This window comes from Macaca nemestrina, chromosome 4, assembly GCF_043159975.1.
Source record: "Macaca nemestrina isolate mMacNem1 chromosome 4, mMacNem.hap1, whole genome shotgun sequence".
Taxonomy (NCBI): Eukaryota; Metazoa; Chordata; class Mammalia; order Primates; family Cercopithecidae; genus Macaca; species Macaca nemestrina.
Window position 1 is genome coordinate 180594707 of NC_092128.1, and position 17032 is coordinate 180611738.

At 40.8% G+C, this 17032-nt stretch overlaps 1 protein-coding gene across 3 annotated transcripts in view; it reads right to left on the reverse strand.

The window, feature by feature from the left end:
* Nucleotides 1–1059: 1059 nt before the first annotated feature.
* The window catches only part of LOC105472642 (potassium inwardly rectifying channel subfamily J member 6), a 321612-nt gene continuing 305639 nt past the window's right edge, over nt 1060–17032 (reverse strand). For all 3 annotated transcript variants that reach the window (XM_011726070.2, XM_011726071.3, XM_071095712.1), the window contains one exon: nt 1060–16281. In XM_011726070.2, coding sequence (XP_011724372.1) covers nt 15956–16281 — 326 coding nt within the window. In that variant the 3' untranslated portion in view covers nt 1060–15955. The remainder of the gene's footprint in view (nt 16282–17032) is intronic.

Genomic DNA, 17032 nt, shown 5'->3' on the forward strand with positions numbered 1-17032 from the left:
GGAAGCAGTATTTGCTCACGGGGTTTTTGTGTGGTTCAATGCACTTAGCACAATGTTGTTGCCTGGTAAGAGCTGGCAGCCATGGGATTACAGGCTTGTTGAGGACAGTGAGGGATGTTTCTTTTTCTCAGAGTCCTCATAGCAACTTGTCTAGGACATCACTCTCTGTACTACAAATGTTCACTGAGTGCTCATGGCCAGCACTCAGGCAAGTGAATGCACATTTGGAGTAATAAAATATGGGGCATCAGCTACCTTTCAGAATATTTTGAGTGGAGTTTTGTCCTTGTCTAGTTTTAGTTGGCTGCTGGGATCCCTGAGAATAAAAATACAAGTGTGTGCCTACTCCCAGCATTGACGAACTTCATGCACCTTGAAAATGGAACACTTTATTTCTCTGTATGATGTCAGCATTTGATAAAAAACTCAAGTTCGTAAAAAATTTCTGGAGACAAAGTTGAGGATCAAGTATCATCTGTGCTTCATTTCTTTTGGGAAGATGTGCGTTCTCTAGGCATGGATATTGGAGTTGACACACTGACATGCACCCTAAGGACCCTCAGCTTGGGGACCCAATTCTGACAGCTGCTGGGCTTTGCTTTCTTTGCTTAACTAGTTCTTGAAAATTCTGAGTGATGGTAAGAATAAGAACTTCCAGGTAAATAGAAACATGAATGTCCACAAACATGCAACTCCCAAACTAGATGCAGTCTTACCTTCAATTGCATAGATTCAAAATTAAAGAGACTATTGAAACCTTGGCACTGCTGTAGACTTTTGCACTAATAGCTTTACGGAATAATTTTCTATCTTAAGAAATAGCTCACAGAACAACCCCATATTTTACCGGGCCATAGTAAACATTTTGGGCCTTAATATAATGCCAATTTATTAGGAAAGACATACGGTGAATTATCTTTCAATTAATAATGAAAAGTGGCCACGATTTTCCATTATTGGTGTATGACAAAATAAAGCAGGAGTGCTATGGCTAAAATAAATCAGTTTAATTAAAATATTATGGTTTAAGCTTTTTGCCTCCTTAATTATTCTGTCTGGTTTAGTATTTTTTTTTTTTTTTTCTGACTGGGATGCATGCTTCAGAGAGGGTAGAGCTGGATTTGGGTTAAAAGCAAATTGTCAGTAGCTGCTGGAGCTGAAGGAATTGCTCATGGATGAGCCAGCGAGATGCAGCCTTGCATTTATTTTCTATCAATGATGCTGACCTTCCTTGGACATTTTTCTACTGCAGAGAAGACCACAGTGCATGTCCAGTAGCACCTCATTTATCTAGAAGGCACCTACCTCACAGCTCATTTCTCTGCTACCGGGTTTAGTGGTGATAAGGACAGGGGAGCAGGGTGTGGTTGGTGGGTGCTGTTGGAGACAAGTGTGTGGCTGGTAGTTAATTTCCCTGCTGCCAGCAAGGGAATCAGTTAAATGATGAAAACGGCTAAGACTTAAAGCTGAACCAGCTGGGGTCATTTAGTGTAGAGGTACAGTCTAGAACTGATGATGGTGTACGTTGGAATGGATACTAGAATTATTAAAGCAGATACTGTGGGGTTCAAATGTTTGTTGAAAAAGATGAGGAAACTACAGCAGATTACTCTTTTTTCCTAAGCTCACATGGAATGTTCATCAATTTAGACTGCATTCTGGGTCCTAAAACATACCTTAACACACTTAAAAGAATAGAAATTCTCAGATCACTTAAGGTCAGGAGTTCGAGACCAGCCTGGCCAACATGCTGTTACCCCATCTCTACTAAAAATACAAAAATTAGCCAGTCGTGGTGGTGGGCGCCTGTAATCCCAGCTACTTGGGAGGCTGAGGCAGGAGAATCACTTAAACCCAGGAGGTGGAGGTTGCAGTGAGCTGAGATCACGCCACTGCACTCCAGCCTGAGTGACAGAGCGAGACTCTGTCTCAAAAACAAAAACAAAAACAAAAAACAACAAAAAAAGTAGAAGTCCTACAATGTTTGCTTTTCAATAACAATGGAATTAAACTAGAAATCAGTAACAGAAAGGTAGCTGGCAAATGCCAAACTACTTGGAGATTAAACAACACACTTGTAAATATCATGGGTCAAAGAAGAAATCTCAAGATAAGTGAAAAAATATTTGGAAATGAAAATGAAAACACAGCTTATTATAATTTGCGGGATGCACTAAAAGCAATGCTTAAAGGGAAATTTCTAACATTGAATGCACACAGCGCAAAAGAAGATCTGAAATCAATCATTTAAGTTTCCATTTTAAAAAAGTAGAAAAAAGAGCAAGTTAAATCCAAAGTAAGTCAATGAGAAGAAATAATTAAAATTAGCTTAAAAATTGATGAAATTTAAAATAGAAAATCAATAAAGAAAATAAATAGAAACAAAGTTGATTCTTTGAAAAGATCAATAAACTCTGTAAGTCTCTAGGTGGGCTAACTAAGAAAAAAAGAGAAAGAACACAAATTACTACTATCAGAAAGGAGAGGGGACATTACTAGCAATCCCATGAATGTTAAAAGGGTAATAAAGGATAATGAAGGAATTTTATGAATGACTCTATGCCCACAAATTTGATAACGTAGATGAAATGAACCAATTCCTTGAAAGACTTCTATCTTTGTCAAAACTCACACAAGAACAAGTAGACAATCTGAATAGGTATATATCTATTAAATAATTTGAATCAATGGTTAGTAACCTCCCCAACCAGAAAGCACTTGGCCCAGATGGGTTCACTGGTGAATTCTACCAAACACTTAAGGAAGAAATGATACTGATTCTCCACAATCTCTTTCAGAATCTAGAAGCAGAGAGAATACTTGCTAACTCATTCTATGAATCCAGCATCACCTTAATACCAAAATCAGAAAAAGACATTACAAGAAAACTATAGACCAATACCCATCATAAGCATAGATGCAAAATATCCTCAACAAAATATTAGCAAATCAAGTCCAACAATATATGAAAATAATTATACACCATGACCACGTGGGATTTATCCTAGGTATATAAGGCTGGTTCAATATTCAAAAATCAACAAATGTAATGAATATCAATGGGCAAAAGAAGAAAAATTGCATAATCATATCAACAGGTGTAGAAAAAATCCAAACAGCCTTTCATGATAAGAACATTCAGCAAAGCAGAAACAGAGAAGTCCCTCAGCCTGATAAATAAATACCTAAAGAAAACCTTACAGCTAACATCATACTAAATGGCACGATGGTGAGAAACCTGAAGCTTCCCACTAAGATCGGGGAAAAAAAGGTGTTCCCATCACTACTGCTTTTCAACATGATACTGGAAGTCCCGGCTGATGCAATAAGACAAAGAAAGGAAATAAAAAATATATAGATTGGGAAGAAAGAAGAAATAAAACTTTGTTTGTCTTTGTTTACAGATGACATGATCATCTACGTAGAAAATCTGAAATAACTGACCAAAAAACAAAACAAAAAATGAAAACAAGCCCCAGAAACTTCCTGGAACTAATAAGGGATTATAGCAAGATTTCAGGATTCAAAGTTAATATATAAAGTCTATTGTTTTCTTATATACCAGCAATGAATAAGTGAAATTTGAAATTAAAAACACATGGTTATTTAAATTAGTAGTCCTTGAAATGAAGTACTTAGGTATAAATCTAACTGAATGTATATAAGATCTACATGAGGAAAACTACAAAACTGGTGAATGAGATCAAAGAACTAAGTAAATAGAGAGATATTCCATTTCATGGAAGGACTCAATATTGTCAAGATGTCACTTCTTCCCAGCTTCCTCTGTAGATTAAATACAATTCCAATAAAAATCTCAGCAAGTTATTTTGTCGGTACCAACAAACTGAGTCTACAGTTTACATGGAGAAAGAAAGCTACAGTAATCAAGACAATGTGGTGTGGGTGAAAGAATAGACAAATAGATCAATGGAACAGAATAGAGAGCTGAGAAATAGACCCACACAAATACAGTTAACTGATCCTTGGCAAAGGAGCACAGGCAAAACAGTGGAGCAAAGAGTGTCTTTTCAACAAATGGTGTTGAAGTAGCTGCCCATCTACAGGCAAAAAAAAAAAAAAAAAAAAGTCTAAATACAGACCTTATACTTCTCACAAAAATTAACTCAAAATCAGTCACAGATCTAATGTAAAATGAAAAACTATACAACTCCTAGAAGGTAACATAAGAGAAAACTTAGATGACCTTGGATATGGCAATTGATTTTTAGATAGAACACCAAAGACATCATGAAAGAAGTAATTGATAAGCTGAACTTCAGTAAAATTAAAAACTTCTGTTCTGAAAAAAGACAAGGTCGAGATAATGAGAAGACAAGCCACAGACTGGGAGAAAATACTTATACGGAAGACACATCTGATAAAGAATTATTATCTAAAATTTACAAAGAACAAATCAACAGTAAGGAAACAACTTTAACAAATCAGTAATAAGAAAACAACCTGATTTTTAAAAAATGCCCAAAAGACCTGAACAGACACCTCACCAAAGAAGATGTACAGATGGAAAACAGGCATATAAAATGATGTGCCAAACCATGTCATTAGGGAATTGCAAATTAAAACAGCAATGAAACACCACTGTACGTCTTTTAGAATGGCCCAAATGCAGAACACTGACAACACTAAATGACTGGTGAAGATGTGGAGCAACAGGAACTCATTCGCTGCCAGTGGAATGCAAAACGGTACAGCCACTTTGGAAGACACTTTGGCTGTGTCTGGGAAGACTAAATGTCGTTTTAACATATCATATTTACCCAAATGAATTGAAAACCTATGTCTGCACAAAACCCTGCATACAGATATTTATAGTGGCTTTATTCATAACTGACAAAACTTGGAAACAACCAAGATGTCCTTCAGTAGGTGAATGGATAAAGAAACCGTGGTACATCCAGAAAACGGATGAGTGTTTGGTGTTTAAAATGTGAGCTCTCAAGCCATAAAAAGATATGAGGGAAACTTAGATGCATGTTACTAAGTGAAATAAGACAATTTGATAAGGCTACATACTATATGACTCCAATTGTATGCCATTCTGGAAAAGGCAAACCTATGGAGACAGTAAAAAGATCAGTGGTTGCCAGGGGTTGGGAGGACGCAAGATGAGTTGGGAGAGCACAGAGGATTTTTAGGGCTGTGGCACTATCCTTTATGATTCTATAATGGTGGATCCATGCCTTTATGCATTTGCTCAGACCCATAGAATGTACAACACCATTGTAAACAATGGACTCTGGGGTGATAGTAATGTCTCAGTGTAGACTCATTCATTTCCACAGATGTACCGCTGTGGTTTGGCATATCACTTGAAGGGGCAGCCACTCATGTGTGGGGCGGGGGTAAATGAGAACTCTCAGTCATTTCTGCTCTATTTTGCTGTGAAGTTAACGCTGCTCTAAAAAATAACCTTTATCAAGTTTTTAAAAAGGGGTGGAGGGAGGTATTTCCGAGCAGTGAAATGATATACCCAGGACTACATTGCTCATCTAGGGGCAAAACCTGGTCTTCTGAGTCCAGGGTTCCTACCAAACACTGAAAGAAGGGCTGTTGCCTGTGGGTTCAGGAAAGTGTATGGTACATTTTAAAAATAATGCCACAGTGCATGCAGGGGAGGAACAGCAATCTTAAGGCTTTGATTTCTGGAAATTTACTTTTGTGTTGCCGCTCATACCTGATTGGGAAGGATAAGTGTGTGTGTGCGCGCGTGCGTGTGTGTGTGTTCATGTGTCTGTGTGTGTATATGCATGTGTCTGTGTGTGTATGCATGTATCTGTGTGTATGCATGTGTCTCTGTGTATTTGTGTGTGTGTGTGTGTGTGTGTGTGTGTGATGTAGGGAGAGGGTGCTTGTGTTGTTGCTGTGTTACTTATGAAGGACTGGGAACATTATTGTTGCATAATATAACTTTCAGAGGAGTCCTTATTCTTTTAGAAAAGGAAAAGAAAATCTCTGTGAAGGTGCACACAGGGAGGAACCATGTGATAACAGGCCACATGTCTTGTTGATGCCTGTTGTTACAGAATAAGAAAATACACAGAAGAAATTCTTCCAGTGCAGTTGTCCAGATTGTGGAAAGTTCTCATCTATCCTCTAATGCCCCCATAAGACACAGCAAGCTGACCAGGTTGGCTGCGGATCCTGGGATCTGGTTAGGCCTGACTCCCACAGTGTGGGCACGGTTCAGGGATTTGAATATTAATGTCCTCTTTCTGAAATCAGGCCCTTGACTGACATTCCCAGCATCTTAAGCACGACCATGTCCAAAATTTCTCCAGGGTTTGCGTTCAGTATGGTGGCTGCAGAATTGTTACTGGTTAGCAGAGTTTATTCTTATCTGGTCCATGGGGCCAGACTAAATTGAACTCTGAAAGCTTCAGCGGTAAATTCCACATTACCTTTTATGCCAATATAGGGGAGTCTATTCTCAAGTTCAAAGCCAGATGGAAAATGGCAAAGTTCAAGGAGAATTAGTATTCTGGAACTTTGCTCTGCGGGCAAAAATGAGTATTTCTGATTTGAAATCAGGTTTTCTGAAAGATTCCATAAATAAATTTTAAGATGGCTTTTGTTTATATTTGTGCTTATTAAAACACACACTGTTCTGGACCAATCTTAATCTTCTAGGCAGAATTTATTTAGTGTTAAGAAAACAGCAACTCTTTGGACATCTGTTACATGTGATAATATAAAATTAATTTTGAAAAAATTTTTTAAAGGCAAATGTGATTGGACTGTGGGCATGTGTGTGATATGAGGATGATGGCTTGAAAATAGCCTTTTAAGAAGCTATTTGGCCACCTAAGTGCATCCCATCTTAGGAAGAAAGGATGGGAATACCCCAGACCTGGCGTGTGGAGGGAGCACCTGTGTGCTGGGTCCTCCTCCACATTACCTTGGGTTCTTCCAAGTCTGTCTGCAAGTGAAGCAGCCCTAGGGAGCCTCTGCCCCGTGGGGCCTCTGCCAGGTCTCCTCGAGCCTGCGGGAGAGTGGTCCACACTGAGAGGCTGGGGGTTACCATGGCAGCCAAGAACATCCTCGGTAACCAGGCATCCATGAGTGCTGGGAGTTCCCCCAGAGCACAGTCTGTGCAGACAGTGGGAAAGGAAAGAGCACTTGGCCAACACAGGCAGATACTTGGGGAGGCAATCATTTTGGAATCCCATGCACCTGTGAGTTCACTGTTGTCTCTGTGTGGCTCTTGGTTAAGATGAGGAAGCACTGGGCTGAATAAAGATGTTCAGGAGCTTCTTTGGCAAGCTGGTCCCCTAATGGCATGCTGCAAAAGACAAGAAGATCCCACTGGACAAGTCCAGCTGTCTTTTCAGCACAAGACCTAACTTTATGCTGCTCTCGTCAGTTACCGGGCTGAGGCCATGTATACACCCAACCATCACTCATAGGCTCTCTGGGCAACTATGAAGCAGGAGCAAAATATACTTTTAAAAATATATATGGTTAGACTCTGAATATATATGCTCAGTTAAAATTGGTGGTGGCCATTAAGTGGAAAGGAATAGGACTAACCCCAATAATAGGTTGCTGGATTGTGGATGCTCAAAAATGAAATTAACCTTCCAACGGGGGTGCTAGGAAAAAGGAAGTTTTTGTGGTGAGATGAGGGAGAAAATTAAAAGCGAGCAGCCAGGGGGAATGGCTGACTGATAATCTACCATCACCTGAAAGCTGTGTGGGCACCAGGAGACAGCATAAGTTGTGTCTGTAAGTGCTGCAACGCAGAGGAGTTCCTTGCAGATAAAAACGAGACTTGACATTGATGCCTTCATTTGGTGACCCTGATAGAGGCAGGGATGTGCGATTCCTTTCCTTTTCCTTTTTCCTTTTTCCCCTTTCTTTTCCTTTCCTTTCCTTTCCTTCTCTTTCTTTCTTTCTTTCTTTCTTTCTTTCTTTTTTTTTGAGACAGAGTCTCGCTCTGTGGCCCAGGTTGGAGTGCAGTGGCATGATCTCAGCTCACTGCAATCTCCCCCTCCCAGGTTTAAGCTATTCTTGTGCCTCAGCCTCCAAAGTAGCTGGGTGCACAGGCATGCACTACCATGCCCAGCTAACTTTTTCGTATTTTTGGTAGAGGCGGGGTTTTCCATGTTGGCCAGGCTGGTCTCAAACTCCTGGCCTCAGGTGATCTGCCACTTTGGCCTCCCAAAGTGCTGAGATTACAGGTGTGAGCCACCACACCCGGCCTTATGAGATTTCCTGACTAGGGTGGGATTCTATTGGTTGGGGGGTGGCTTCAAACAAACCAAACTCCCAGCCTTACTCAAAAAGAGGGACCAGGTCAGACTGTCCGGAGAGAGTGCTGCCATTGGCCTGATGACTGAATCTGTGCCCACAGCACTGTGATACCAAAAAGTGAGACTTTCTAGAGAAAAGAGAATTAGATAAGTCACGAAAAAGAAAAGCACTGCGCTCATCACCATGAGAAAATCAGAACTTTCGAGGATTTCCTTACCCTGACTCCATTTACACTTTAGGGTTATTTTTGGACTTTCACATGGGGGGGCACCCCTGCACTTAGCAGATGCTAAAGGTCTTAATTCAGTCATCATCTCTGACCCAGGGAGGTGCTCTGTGGGGTCAAGGGTGCGGGGCAAGTTAAGCTTGAAAGATCCCGAAAGATACTTCTAGGGAGTCATTGTCCAGGTGGGCAAGAGCCAGACCCTGCAGGGAGAAGCTTCCCCAGAGAGACCTCAGTGGGTGGGCATGGCTGAGGCTTTTGTTCTGCCAAGTCTGAGCTACAGCAGGGTATTCCTCATACCCATGCCCACAGTCAGCAATGTTGAGAGATGATGCCAGGGCGATGCCTGTGATGGCCGGATCTGAGGACAGTGCTCCTTCCCCTTCTATAAGAAGACTGGCTGAAGACCCAGAGGTTTGGGTAATGCTCGGCTGACTGAAACTCAGCTCTCCGCACTCTGGTTGATCCAGTTCTACTAGTTGTGTTTAGTGATAAGACCCAAGACTGACATACTTCATAAGGCATTCAGTCTGGACTAGGCTCTTTGTAGCCAAAAGTCTGCTCCTAGGCTCCTGGAAGACCTTGCCCTTTTGCTTGAATGTTTTGTGATTTCTATCAGAATTTTAGAAACGATGATGAATACATGTTTATTTCACTAGTGCTTGTTGGTAGCAGATATTTACATTGCCTGAGAAAAACAGCCCTTCATATTCTTATAAAGATTGGCTTAATTGATATCACAGTATTGATGATCGGTGTTAATGCAGTGGGCACTGAGCCTTAATCTTGAAATGGGCAATTACACAAAGTCGGTAGGAACATTTCATTCTCTGAAATCAAGATCTGTTTACTATGTGGCCACAATTCTCTGGCCAACCACAGTGCGTGTTAGGATTTGCGTCTAGGGCGTATAGTGTCTAAAAATAACTCTATAAATACCATTTTCATCAGTGATAAATCTAATCTCCATCACTTAATCATGTTGACCACCCCAATGAAATATTTTTGTGTGCCTTAAAAGTATGTTGCCTTCCTTTTCCTGGGACTCTCTTATTGAATTAGGTGGATACATGAAGCTTTCTTTTACCAAGGCAATGAGGCCAAGTAAAAGTTTGACTCCTTTTACATTTATTTAAGTTTTATGGTGTTGAACTTTGAGATTTGTTTCCTCCCACTTAGTTGTTATGCTCTTCCATGCAGTTGAAGGGTCACAAGCTTTTTGCATGGTCTATATCGTAGATACCATTACCTACTTAGTTTCAGACGCAGGATCAAATCCATCATTTATCCACAATACAACAACATCACAATGATTTGTTACATTGTTACATTTTTTTCTTTCTCATCTGATTTCCAGGAAAGCACTCATAAGAGAACTTGATATGTTTTTCTATAGAACTAAAAAGATAAGGAACCTAGCTTGGCTGACTACATCTGGCATTAGAAATGCTTCCTTAGAAGACAAGGGAGTTCAGCTTAGTGACACTAAAGAATGTCATTTAATATTGACTTATCTAAAAATCCCAAGGTCTGGACTTTTTCCATTCATAATGTCTGTAATTACCAATCTTTGTCTTTGCTTCAGACTCAGAAAGCGCAAGAAATCCAACAACCCTTTACTACACTTCCATGTCTCCCTGAGCTCTTTTCAAAGGACCTTTTGGTTTTCCATAAGAAGCATTTAGTTCTTTAATTGCATGTTAAACTTCTAGCTTAGTGGCTAGAGAGAGCCAGAACTAGCGCAGTTAAACACAAGCGGTAGTTCCAGGTTCACGTTCATCACCTTGATCAGTTGTAAATTGTAGGCTAGAGAAAACTAGCAAGAAAACAGAGGGAGACATCTGGGCCACCTATTTAGCTCTCCTCCAAGAGAGCCTAAGAGAGAAGTCATGTGGAGGAGCGAGGCGGGTTTGATGTACAGCAACCACTGCAGGTCTGGGCTACTTTGCTGAGCAGAGACTGGCAGCCTGAGCTACGTACATCATCCAACGCCTGTGGGTGCCACTGAAGCAATATTTCTGTTGCAGGGCTGGGAATGCCCATTTCTCTGTAGCTGATTAAGGAGTAATTTTACTGTGTCTACTTTCTGAGTTGACCACGAGATCCTGGCTGGCTGTTGACTCTGTTTGCCACTCTGGAGGAATGGCTATGAAAAGGAAGGATTCTTCCTTTGAGACCCTAACTGAATGACTGGCCTCTCTAAGTCTCGTGAAGCAGTTGTCCCACTCACAAAACAAAAAAAAAAAAAAAAAAGGTTATGTTATTTTGACCAGACTTATGAGTGACTTCAATAGATTTACACTAGAAAAAAAGTCATTCTTCTACATTGCCTAGGAATCTCTTAAGGGTACAGTACAATATTTCATAGTACTTAGTAGTACTACTATTAATAGTACTATTACTAGTACTTAATAGTACCAATAGTACTTAACAGTACAGTACAGGGGTCAGCAAACTTTTTTTTATACAGGGCCAGATAGTAAATATTTCAATCTTTGCCGGCCACACGGTCTCTGTTGTAATTACTCAGCTCTGCTAGTGCATGTGGAAGCAGCCATAGGCAATACACAGACAAATGGCTGTGGCTGTGTTCCAATAAAACTTTATTTGTGGACATTGAAATTTGAATTTAGGATGATTTTCACATGTCACAAAATATTCTTCTTTTCTTTTATTCCCCCAATTATTAAAACATGTAAAAATCACTTTTAGCTCACAAGTGGTCCAATAACAGGCAGCAGATCAGATTTTTTTTTTTTTTTTTTTTTTTTTTAGCAGATTTGGTTTGCCAAAATTTTTTGTAGTAAAAATAGCCCACAGCTTAGGACCTTGTGACCTGGATTTGAGACAAGGAGCTATGATTCACTGGCCTTGTAAACTTGGCCAATTTGCCCAAACCCTAGTTTTCCCTCTATAAAATGTAAATTATAATACTCAGCCTCTCATGGTGAATCAGAATGAAATAAGATAATTTGTACAAGTGCTCTTAATGCTCTCAAACACCATACCATGTTGGGTAAAATATCACTTTGTTATTATTATACATTCTGTGATTTATCAAAATATCTTAGCAGCCTTCTGACAGAATTTTGACTTCTAGATGACACTCTGCATCTAAAGCACTCAAGACATTGAAGGCAGAACTATTAGGAAGAGGTGTGCTTTACTCAATTTTAAATTAAAGGCTCACATTTTCTTAAATACAGGTTGGCCATAAAGTTTAGAAACAAGATAATGTTATTTTAGTGTATTGTAATGTAATATCAATGAATCATCTATTATGTATATGTTACCTATGTTTTTCAATGTTAAAGCCATCCATTGAGAGGAAATCTCCAGGAAGATAATGTTTACCATATATAGAGGACACTGAACTTTCAACTACCTTCCTGACATTTCTAAATCATACAGAGTATCACCCAAGTCAAGGAAAGAAAGACTGAAGAGTAGCCAGACTATTAGCAAACTGTTTTGGAAATGATTTACTATGAGTATTTTAACCATATTCTCTCAGCAAATCAAATGATTTCCCATTCTTCTGGTGAGTTCAGGTAGTTTTCTAATAGCTTTCTTATGCCTCCTTTTTCTGTCCACCAGTTCCCACCTTTGTAAGCAGTTTCTAAATATCCCAAAGACACTGGCCTAAATCTAAATAAAAAAGCAAAGGAGAAAAAAGTAAGAAACGTGGAATGTAAGAAAATGTGGGGATGGAAAGCATAAGAATGTTGCTCTGGAGAATTCAAAATTTAGACTATTAAATGAAGTCATGAATAGTTTTTAAATTAGAATGCAATGAAAAATAGACATTTCAGAGCCCTAGCTTGGTTAAACCTGCAAGAGAAAATTGTGCTTAAGAAATAGGTTGACATTTGCAGCTGGATTTCTGTTAGGGAACATAAGGTACTGAACTAAAACAGTAGAATCGGAACTGGAGAACCAGATAAAGAACAAAGGGTGGGGACAGATGGAGGAAGGGAGTTGGGGGAAGAAAGAGTTCTGCCTCATGGACATAGATGGGATATATGTTGGAACAGCCAGGCTGGAAGGCCATGTTTGAAGGAACATTGAGGGAACAGAAAAGTTGACATTTGCTATGTTAATGCAAAAGAGTGTAGCTTGCTCAGGGGACAGCTAAAACATAAATGATTTTATTGGTTCCAGAAAGTTGATTTATAAATGAATGGGTGTTTTCCAGTTGGAGAGCACGTTGGGGTGGGTGGAGGTGAGAATCCGAGGAACTCAGCAGCCTTGTGGTGGGGGTCATGTTTGCAGCTGAAACTGCCCTTCCATCCAGCAGCACTTTGTCAGATTGGGGTCAACTGTGGCAAACCATACCCTTAAATTCCAAATTCTTGTCGGGCTCACGGATCCCACCATGCTTTATGGAAAAGCGACTGAAATGCATTAACCAAACAGACCAAAGGATCAAGTTGAGAGTGATCTTCTGGTTATGGATACTGTTGTATTAAAAGAGACTTTTAAAAAATTCTCATTGCACTTGGTTTGCTAATGGCGTGACTGAGGGAATGAGGACTGGATATTGGAGAATAGAATGAGTAGAAATGGTGGGGTCAATTTTGTTGAACTGTCTTAATGGAAAACACCATTCGCTCACTACTTGCTGCTTAGAAAATCAGTCTCAATGAACTTTCAGTTCCAAATTTTAACGGTTGACACAAAATACACTGTTAAACTGTGTTAACAACTGTAGAAAAATAGACATGTTTGATAGGGACATTCTAGTAAAAGGTTCTTCAGGAGCATCCTCATTTAAAGATTCAGAGGCTCACGTTACAAAAACGAGATTTGGTTCAAGTTCTGTCTCCAACTACATTGACAACAAAGACAGTGAGAAACAGGGAGAGACCTCACATCTGGGTGCCCGTCACAGACACAGAACTGACAGGTGCACGTGGCCAACGTGTTGTCAAGGCTCTTCGTTCAGTTGTGCTAAAGGGCAGGCAAGCAGGGATCAGGCCCTGAGCTGCTCTTCCAACCAGACACCAGGTTGTGCGCTGTCCTTTAAACCTTAGCAATGGAATTAAAAAGGCCCAGTGAGTCTTCAAGAGCTAAATTAGAAGACATTTTGCAGCCCCTACTCCATCTCGTTTCATACCTGCCATGGCCTGCTCTGCAACCCTGGCAAGGCTGCAGGGGAGCTCCCCAAGCCAAGAGTGCCCTTCGTTAGGCTGCCTCCAGGTCAGGCCATGGCTCCTCCTCGCAGCCTCAAGGGGTGTGTATCGAGCTTCCTCCTCCCGGACCACCACCTCCTTCTTAGAGTGTGTGAAATAAAGAAATGATTCAACAGAGATTCAATGCAAAAAAGGAAATGCTGCCAAACAGAAAGGGCTATGGCCAACAGTTTTGTCTTCCTTAAAGTCAGTGCCAAGAGGCAGTTGTTCTGATCCAACGTCTCTGAGATGGGAGAAGAGAGGCCCCGAGGTTATATTTAGGAGCCACTTTCCTTATCCTGGGACTTCTTTTTTAGTAGACAAGGTCCCCAGACTACAGCAAAGGCCTGTGCAATCAGGTCAGGGAAGGCAAGGGAAACAAAGAGGGACAGCTAGTTTGATCTCTTTGACCTCCATGGTGCAGAGCCTCAAACTGAGCACAGCTGTAGGAGCTGAAAATAAACTTGGATCCATTCAATGAATATTTATGATGGGCAACTGTGTTAAAGAACAAACAGCTTATAAATGCAAAATTAATGTGAAAGATCTGTTACAGTGCAAAATCTCCACCTGCCCCGGAGGTTTGAGCTAAGATTTATTTTCTTATGTTTTTCATTTTAAAATTCAGATTTCCAGTACAAATACTCCTTCCTTCCTTCCTTCCTTCCTTCCTTCCTTCCTTCCTTCCTTCCTTCCTTCCTTCCTTCCTTCCTTCCTTCCTTTCCTTCTTTCCTTCCTTCCTTCCTTTTTGCAGATTAAAGTGAATTAAGGCTGGAGTTTTTTGTTTGTTTTCATTTGATTGAGAGACACTTTGGATTTGATTTCTAACCTGTGGCGTACTCTGGAGACATTTCTTAGACAATCATCAAGATTGTTGATCTAATCTTTGAATACTGAACTCTGGTCATTTCAAAATAATAAAAGAATAAAAATAAAAGATCACAATGCAAGAAATGCTGATGGATAAGCCCCAGGGACAGGCGAGATGTCATTCTCAGAACGCCAGATAGAGTCAAAGCATGAGAGGTCGATGATTATAATGCGTGTCACTCACTACATGCCTTCATGAATTTCATGGCTTTAGACCCAAACCATCTTCTGCTAACTTACCATGTCTCATTGTAACAGTCTGTAGAGAAACTACAGCTGGAGAATCAATGGTTTTCTAGAAAAGTTTCCTAAATTATTGTACTACAAAGGGCAAGAGCTCATGTGAGTGTAAAAACATACCTTTGGTGACATGCTAGAGAATATCTCCTTCCTGGTATTCCCCCTCCTCCAGGCCAGTTAGTGAGGCCCTTGTTATCTTTTAAAAAAAGACATCTGTTTTGTAACATTTCACAGTATTTCAGCATATTGGTGGTGGGTTTTGTCATCTACCAGATCTCTCAATTTCCCCTAGACCTATGGCTTATTAGATTCAATGAAAGGATCAGCATGGGAACAGTGAGGTAACCCTAACGGCTGCCAGTCTGAGACACAAACAAAGGCCGTGCACTGAAGGGCCAGCCGTCAACGGGATCAAAATAACCTGGAAAACACAGACATCAAAACAGAAATGCCTACTGCATGTTAGGAATCTTTCTTTCTTTCTTTCTTTCTTTCTTTTTTTTTTTTTTTGCTTCTTATTTCTAAAGTTATATATCTAAACCTACATTAATGATACATCTATGTACAGTATTTAGAAGTTCTGTTCTATGGTACTTTTGTACATGCTGGGTTTTATTACTAACTACAAAAAGAAAATAATTACATAAGGCATATATATGTACAGTGGTTTGTCTTCAGCTCACCTGGGCCCTATAACTGCCACGCCCACACGGGGGCAAGCACCTCACCCTGTAGCAGATGAAAAGAATTGGGATCTATAAAACTGAGGGCTCCACTCTGTGTCTCACTGAATGAATAAATAGGCACCGGAAACCTTGCTTGTCATATCCCAGGTAAAATCTTTGACACACCTTTTTGAGTGATCTGGTATTATACAACACATGCAGGTAAGTAACTGAAATCTCCAGGAGCTGGACGTGTAGTATTTTGGGAGGAGACCAGGCTTGGGCCACAAACAAGAGCACTTTGCACCTTCATCAAATCCACGTCTACCTTGTCAATCTAAACAACTGAGAGAGGGCAGGTAGATATTTTACACCTTGAAGATTTGTTTTCTGGTCATGTAAAAATTAAATATAAATAAAGAACAAAGCAAGAGAGACAAAAAAGAAAGAGAATGAGAGACAAGGGAAGATTGTGTCAGGGGGAGAAGAGAAGGGGTTGCCCAACTAGGGCACTAAACTTTGGATTCATTCTCCAGGTTTGCCACATCACCATTTCTTTCTGTTTGCTCTTCAAGGTTCTTTTCTTCCTCTTCAGTCTCCAGTTCTGCATGTTGGTTGAGTTTGCTGGATACAGACCAACTCAGGGGCAGCTCTGCCCTGCTGGCTAACTCGGCCAGCTCTTTGGCACTAAGGGATGGGGTGCTGGTCTCATAGGTCTCATGGAAGCTGTTGTAGTCAACTTCGTAGAACCCATCCTCCAGGGTCAGGACAGGCGTGAACCGGTAACCCCACAGGATCTCACTGGTGATGTAGGAGCTTCGAGCTTGGCATGTCATCCCTGCAGAGAGAAGAATGGAGGCTTTAGCATATGTGAGTGTGGGCTTTCCATGGCCAAGGAGTCACCGAGAGCCGGGAGGAGTACTGCATGCAGCTGTTGAGACTGACCTGCATACAGTGCCACAACTTAGTAGGTGTCATTCACGTTGTAGACACATGCTAATGTGCCATGGAGATTCCAGGCCTCTTAGGGGAGTCCTGGGGAACAATGAGAGAGTCCTGGCTCACATCAAGCCACATTTGCCTGCATGGCCATGCACACACAAAGGAAATCAAGTGTGCAAATGCACACAAGTGTTTGCATGTGTGTGGCTATGTCTGGTCCACTCTTTGCTCTGGGAGAACCCTGAAGCCATGACTCTGGCCTCCTACTGCTCTTGGAGACAGCCTGGGTTCTAATGGTATTTGAGCTCTTTAGCCGCAGACTTAGAATGAAATTCCATATACGGAACTACACTTAGGCTGCTTTTAAGCTAGAGGCCACAGATCAGTGTTACCCTCCCACCTGCCATTAATACACAGGCCATGACTGTGGCCCCCAGATGCAGTTGGAAGGGTTACCCACCTGAATTTGCACTTTTCTTAGGCCCAGTGGTCATAGTTACTCAGATTGTGCAATCATAACTACTTTAAAAGCTTTTCCCCCTTCTTTTTTTTTTTTAGATGGAGTCTTGCTCTGTTGCCCAGGCTGGAGTGCAGTGGTTCCGATCTCGGCTGACTGCAAACCCTGCCTTCCGGGTCCAAGCAATTCT